At 35.2% G+C, this 7856-nt stretch overlaps 1 protein-coding gene across 1 annotated transcript; it reads left to right on the forward strand.

Annotated features, from left to right (window-relative positions):
* On the forward strand, positions 3445-7156 carry LOC18589296 (AP2-like ethylene-responsive transcription factor AIL5). The gene is made up of 9 exons (XM_007014189.2): positions 3445-3946; positions 4085-4451; positions 4595-4677; positions 5135-5143; positions 5367-5455; positions 5552-5625; positions 5750-5800; positions 5920-5996; positions 6105-7156. The coding sequence occupies exons 1-9, from the start codon at positions 3751-3753 to the stop codon at positions 6800-6802; spliced, it is 1644 nt and encodes a 547-aa protein (XP_007014251.2). The 5' UTR covers positions 3445-3750; the 3' UTR covers positions 6803-7156.

The following is a 7856-nucleotide window of genomic DNA, read 5'->3' on the forward strand; positions in this document are numbered from 1 at the left end:
AAAAGGTTGAGTCAAACCATCTTAACTCATTTAACTTTTGAGTGGCCATGATGGATTATTAGATCCCACTCCTGGTCTATGATCATAAAAGTGATTGATATGATCAATGTTAAATTCAAAGTAGTTTGAATTTATCTAATCCTAATTTTAATTCATGAATTACCTTTCAAGGTTATTGCCAACATATTGAAAGCCTAATGGGTCACACACAAAAGGTGAATATTAAGATTAAATTGAGAGAGGTGATTAAGTTAGACTTAATCAAAACTAGAAGTTATGAACTTTTATTGAACTTAATTAAAAGGTTTAATTAATTACAATGACCAATTAGCAATTACATGAAAAAAAGTCATTAAGGTTGAAATTTGTTCAAGATATAAATACCTTGCTTAAGCTACTCATTCTAAGTAACCTAGCCACCATTCTTCACTAGTGTGTAGTGTTGCCGCCTTTTGTGAGTATGTGAGAGAAAATCTATTTTTCTCTTGTGCTATTTGGCTAGGGTGAAAAGGAAGAGCAAAGTGTTCAGAACACATCCTTGCTAGCACATTGAAGGCTTGGCAATCCCACCCTTTTAAAGGGATTTCTCCATTCACCGTTTGAACTTTTGTTAGAGGCTGCACAAGAACTTCTTGGATAGCTTTGGTTTGCTACAATAGGGCTTGATGTGAGGTCTCTCGAGGGGGCTATTTGGTGGAGGTTGGAACAGGAATCAAACTTTCCTTTGTCCCCAAGCTAATGGCTAGATAACATTTGTGTTTTATTGTATTGCACATCATCCAAAAACCATGAAAGTGACATTGGGTGGAAAGGCTGATTTGATTATTTGTTTTCACTGCGTTTGTATTTTGTTTTTTTTTTTTTCATTTTGCATTACGAAGTATGACTAGCCCTTTCCCATCAATTTGGTCATACACCTTGGTAATATGGCTGGAGAAGGCTTCTTGGTTATTGAATTTTCTACTCTAGAAAGAGTTGTGTGGGTTATGTCTAGTTATGTTGGTACCAAGCTTGTAATTAAGCAGCCAAAACTTGGTGAGCTTCCAATAAGGATTGATACTGAACAAAACCAAAATGCCTTTCTTTAGTTGACCATTTATGAGGAATAAAAATGTCAACCACTACACCAAATTGGTCACATATTACTTTGAGCAATTGCCTACTGACTTGGGATGGTAGATTATTTATGAAGATTGTCACGATTTCATCTAGGTTGTATAACTCATGGATCACGTTTTCCTTTCCCATTCTTATCAATCTCACTCGTAATCTCTCACCCTCTCAATTTCTTAACTTTTTCGATAATCTTGCTCGATTCCTCAAACCCTTGTCTCCTCCATAGCCCTCTTAATTTGTTAAACCCGGCCTTTCTTCCTTAAGATCCTTTTAATTCTTAAGCCTAACATTCTCATTCGACATTGTGTAATATTGGGTCATGTTTCTATTCTAACAAGACTAATTAATGTGTCACTTGCCTAATGAGTAAAGATTAAAAAGAATGTCCACGTCAATAAAAAATAACCAAGTTATTAATTTAACAAGTTAAGCCATCAATTTAACCATATTTGTTTATAGATTAAGCAAAATAAAAATAAATTTACAGTGCTGAAATTGCATTCTTTAAAAGATGAGTGATAAAATTTAACCTGTATCACAAATATTTTGAAATTACACTCATTCAATAATAAGTGATAAGAAAGAAAGCCTTATCGTCGAATGATAGGGAAAAGGGTTTAAAACTATTAAATGTGAGTTTGGTTTAATTTTATATTAATTTATTAGTTTACTAAATTTATTAACTGGTTTCATATATAGTTAATGTAATAATTATATTAGTTAAAACTACTATAGAATTTTGAAGATAAACGTAATGTGAAAAAAAAAAGAGAGAAATTGTCAAAAGGACAATTCTTCTTGCCACCCAAATTCCATGGTTTTAGTAAAAGCTTGTAAGAGTAAATAGAGGCAGACGTTCAAAGCACAGGAGAGCGCACCAAAATCCTGTGCCACCCATAATGTGATGAGGATCAAAAGTGAGGCCCCGAGAGGCGCAAGCTGTCTTTTACTAGCAACAATCGTCATGAGTAGTCAAAAAAGCAGGAAAGAAAGAAAAAAAAAAAGAAAAAGAAAAACCCTTTTATCATAGAGACAAAGAAAGGACACGCGGCAGTCGTAGGGACCAACTGTAATGATTCTAAATTTAACAAAAAAAAAGTCCCTCCTCAATCCTCATGGCTCACCCCCTTGCTTGCTTCCACACTCTCTTAGACCTTTTTATTTTCTTGCTTTTCGAACAAGGAAAATGGTACCTTAGTCAGAGTATGTATCTACACAGATTTAACCTTTCTTTTCAAACAAATTATTAGTCTAGTTCAAATTATAATTACAAGTTAAATCATCTCTTAGTTTAAATCTTTTTGTTTGCATGTCTATAGTTTGTTGCATCATGTAAAAGATATTAGAACAACATCTTTATTCACTGTATTCAAAGTCATTAAATTATTTCTCAATTGTAACATGTCAAAGGCAACATATTTATATAAGTGAGATTTTGCCACAACGACAAAAAGAAAGTTTTGAATTTTATTTTTTTTATTTGGAGATAATGTTAAGATTTTATTGTAAGAATTCGATTATGCACCAACATTAAATTTTTTTTGATTGTTTGAACAGGTCTATATTATTTAAAAAAATAGTTTATAAAGTTTCATAGCCTAAGATGTCGAATTGAAAAGTCAAATATAACATCCCAAAAACAAAACTTAGATAATCAAGAAAAAAAATATATACACTAAAATTCGTTACATTATACATAACAAGGAAAAACAAGAGTTGAAGCATCTTCCCCCAAAAAAAAAAAATTGTAAACTCCAAGATAATTTTCCCATTCAGCACTGAACATATCGGGTCGATCAATCTTATTTTTACCAGAAAATCGTTGAGGTAATTGGCCTCAACATATGATCAACCTTAGAATCATTCTAGTAAACATTCAATCATCAATAAGTATTAAACATATTGAGACAATCAACTCTCATTTGTTACATTAAAATTATCCTTTATGTGCCGCTTCGGATTAATTTTATATTTGATATAATTGGTTGTATATTTTTATTTAATTTTTTTAAAAAATATCTTTAATATATCAAAATCGTTAATTTGATCATAATTATAATTTTTATTTATAAACATAATCTGATTAAGAATTGCATAAGTTTAACATTTTTTAAAACTAAATGAAAAAAAATTGAAGAAATAAATCATTTGTTTCTCGCTTTATTTTGTTAAACAGTGGTTTGGTCAAGACTGAAGATTGAAAACAGAAGAGAGAGAGACCGCCCACTCATCCCATTACATGCTTCCACTTGCTTTGCTAACTCTCTCTCTCTCTCTCTCTCTCTCATTTTCTCATTCAATATTAAATTTGTTAGCTCAGAGAAAGAACCTCGATGCTCGTGCGACCTCTGAGACCTTCTCTCTTTCTCTTCACACTCACCCTCTTTCTTCCCCTACCTCTATATCTGTGTCATCCATCGTCTCTCTTGACCATTTCATTGCTCTCCCACTAACTTCCCCCATGGTTTCATCGATTCTCTCCTTCTCTTTCTCTTTCTAAGCAACACTGCCGCTACTACTACGACTAGTTCCACTATTTCCAAAGTAGAAAAACATACACAGACACACACATCCCCCTTATCTCTCTCTCTCTCTCCCTCCTTGAGATCTTCACCGGCAAATTAAAGCAATATTATGGATATGAGCATGGGGAACATGGATTCTTCTTCCACTCAAAATTGGCTTGCTTTCTCTCTTTCCAACCAACAACAACAACATCTCAACCTCCCTACTTCTTCTTCTTCCTCTCATCATTCTTCTCACCTCTGCCTCTTTGAAGCTTTCACCACTCCCAACCCCACCGCCCCAACCTCAACAATAAACTCATCAGGTCCTCTATGTTAAACTATCTTTTTGGGGTTCAAAGTAGTAAAAGCAAACAAAAGAAAACAGTTACCATGATTTTACTGTTTATGTTAAAAGAACTTGTTATTTATGATTAATGGGGTGATCATGTTTTTGGGTGCAGCACGAGAAGAAGATGCAGCAGCATCAGGTACTACCACCGCTGGTGCAACAGACTTATCCATGTTCAGAGGTGGCCCAAAACTCGAGGACTTTCTTGGGGGTTCTTCGACCACAACGGGAGCTGGAGATGCACCTCACCCTCACTTCTCTGCTGAAACACCCGTGACTGTCTCTGACACCGAGATATATGACTCCGAGCTCAAAACCATAGCTGCTAGTTTTCTTCGTGGATTTTCCTCTGAACGAACCGACACTCACAAACAACAGCAACAGCAGCAGCAACAGTTAGTACCTACAGCTGAGCCCGCACCAAGAAGAGCTGTTGACACTTTTGGCCAACGTACCTCCATCTACCGAGGTGTCACCAGGTAAAAAAACATGAACAAATAAATACTACGACCCAATTGTCTGTCGATTTTCAGGTATATTAAAAGAAGTTTTAACTTTTATATATTCTATATTCTAATGCTATAAAAGTTGTTTCATTTTTTGTTCTTTGGGTTTGATTTAGGCATAGATGGACTGGAAGATATGAAGCTCACTTGTGGGACAATAGCTGCAGAAGAGAAGGCCAGAGTAGAAAAGGAAGGCAAGGTAATAGAAGCTAAAAGGTTATGTTTTTCATCTTATTGTGTCAGAATATTTCGAGGGTTTTTGATGATGTGTATATATACGACACCCTTGAGATCTAGGTCTCTGATCAAACATCTGACCAACTGTGAATGAATGGTCCTTTTGAGGAGGTGGTGGTTGAGTTGAATATGTGACCGGAAGAAATGGGAGTTCAAATAAAATGAATGTTAATGGAGCATGCAAATCCCTAGATAAAAAAAAGAAGAATGCCCATTTCTAGGGCTAAGATCTTCTTCTGGACATTTGAATACCAAGGGCGCGCACTAGATTGACTGTGCTTTTAGTACTGACTTATTATTAAAAAAAATTATGAATGTTGAAGATTCTAATATGCTAATGTGGGCTCTTTATGTGGCATGTACATGACGAATGATTGCTGCCATGCGACGCTCCGATTCTCCATCATTGTTGTTTTCAGTTTATTTGGGTGAGTCCAGTTCTAAGTGCTCTATAATTAAAGATCATCATTCTCTTTTACTGTGACAAAATATTCTTCTTCATCACCGTCAATAATTACTTCAGATTGGACTGCTGTTAGATTTTGGTCACTGTGAACCAAGATTCTTCTCTTTTGCATGGCTATGTCATCAACTTCAGCTTACATGAAGATTCTCTCTTGGATTTTCTTTCTCCTTCTTTAATTCTTTTAGGTGGGTATGACAAAGAAGAGAAAGCGGCTAGAGCTTACGATCTCGCAGCTCTTAAGTACTGGGGTCCGACCACTACTACAAACTTTCCGGTAACCACTGTTTCTCAGATTCTGGCGTGCATTTATTTGTTTTCTTAGCTAACTTTATTCTGTTCGATCTTGCTAAAAAATTATACCTTTTCCTAGATTTCGAACTACGAGAAGGAACTGGGAGAGATGAAGAACATGACTAGGCAAGAGTTTGTTGCTTCTCTCCGAAGGTAATGACCATTAAAATATCTCATTTGCTTTTAGGTCTTGATCTACTAAGCTATAATCTTTTTGGTCTTTTCGAGCAGAGATTAATTAATTAGCTTTCTTTTTGGGTTATTTTTTATGTTTCAGGAAAAGTAGTGGATTTTCCAGGGGTGCCTCAATTTACAGAGGGGTCACAAGGTTCATCACATTCTTTTACTACAGTTTTTCCATTTTGTATTCTTTTGGTTCGTAAATAAATTGATACTATATTTCAAGTGAACGTAAAATAATCCATTTTTCTTCTAACAATATCTCAGGCATCACCAACATGGTAGGTGGCAGGCAAGAATAGGAAGAGTTGCAGGCAACAAAGATCTCTATCTTGGCACATTTAGTGAGTTTTTCTTTGTTTTACTTGTACATTTTGAAAGGTTGCAAGTCAATATTTGTCTTTTTTCCTTTCAAATTAAGTCTTTGAATTGTGAGCATATTGGTTGTGCAGGCACCCAAGAAGAAGCAGCTGAGGCCTATGATATTGCTGCAATCAAGTTTAGAGGCCTAAACGCAGTGACAAATTTCGACATGAGCCGCTACGATGTAAAAAGCATTGCCAACAGTAATCTTCCCATCGGAGGACTCAGCAACAAATCCAAAAACTGCTCTGATTCAGCTTCCGATGGTAAGAGCACCGACGATGACCGGGATCACTCCTCAGCATCATCCGCAGTGACTTTTGCGTCTCAGCCTGCTCCAAGCTCCGCTCTCAGCTTTGCAGTTCCCATCAAGCAAGACCCATCTGATTATTGGTCCAATATTTTTGGATACAATAACACAGCGGCTTCCTTAAGCAGTGCCAAGAACCCAAGTGTTGCACCAACTTTGTTTCATCAGTCATCAAACAATGGGTCCGCTTTCCAAGATCCCAGTGCTTTCAGCATGGCCTTCGGTGTAAATTCTTTAGTCAACGAAAGCAGCAATGGGTTATTCAATGGAGGTGGTTATGTTCAGCAACAAAGCGGTGTTAGTACTTCAACTTCTTCCCTCCCATTGGCTACACCGACTGCCTTAAATAATAGCGGTAACAACAATTACGAGAGCTCTTCTGGCTATGGTAGCTGGATTGCACAATCTCTGCATTCTTATCAAACTGCAAAGCCAAGCCTCTCAGTGTTCCAGACACCAATTTTTGGCATGGAATGAGCTCATATACAGATGAAAATGGAGGATAAAAATCTGTGCAAGGCAAGGCTGAAAGGGAATTAGAGACAGGGTGGTGAATGGTGATGCATGCACAGTTGGTGGGGTTAACTTTTTTTCCTTGAATAGGTGAGGTGGACTGACAAGCATTTCGCAGGAGCTGACAGTACTAACTGAAGTTCTTTTGTTAAGGGCCTTGGTTCCCTTCTCCGCTCGCTTTCTTTAGCTTTCATCCTTTACTGACATGATTTATATGGGTATAAATGAAAGAGGAGATCCTCTCTTCTCTAATGCTACCATCTTGTTACTTGTTAGTATCAAGTCATCAATGTGAAAATTTTCCGTTAACCTAGTTCAGCTTTGATCTATTTAAATGCCTATTATTTTCTCGTACTTATATTAATAAAAAACATACACTGCTTCCTACATGTATAAAACAAATATACTGACTATCTTTTTACCACAATAACCAGACATTGTGCTTCTAAGCATTTTTCTCCAAACGAAAATAAAGAAAAATAGAATTAAGACCCCACAATTCGTGTTTTTGTGTATTAAACGTGTTAGACACGAAACATGTTAAGGTTAAACATGAACACGATACGAATACTATTCATGTCTTAAATGTAAAATATGTACACGTATACGTTTAATAACCGTATAACACGATATGACACGTTTAGACATGTTTGTTAAATGTGTCAATATATGACACGAAACGATTAATAACACAATTAACACGTTTAACAGATTTAATACGATTAAATAAAAATAGTTACAATTAAATATAATTTTATTATTTAAATTTAAAATCAATAATTATATAAACAATTATAACAAAACAAAATAACAAGAACATCAAATAAAACAAAACAAAATTTAAAATTAGGATTTGGGCATGATATAATTACATTATTATCTTTATAAAATTTAAAATAATTGTTTAAAATTTTTTAATTAAAGCTAAAACAGTATTTGACTATTAATTTTTAACAAGTTGATAAGCGTGTCATGTATACATTTTTAAACACGATAATATGATTAAATACGTTTATAC

The sequence above is a fragment of the Theobroma cacao genome, chromosome 9 (genome assembly GCF_000208745.1).
Source record: "Theobroma cacao cultivar B97-61/B2 chromosome 9, Criollo_cocoa_genome_V2, whole genome shotgun sequence".
NCBI classification, from domain to species: Eukaryota; Viridiplantae; Streptophyta; class Magnoliopsida; order Malvales; family Malvaceae; genus Theobroma; species Theobroma cacao.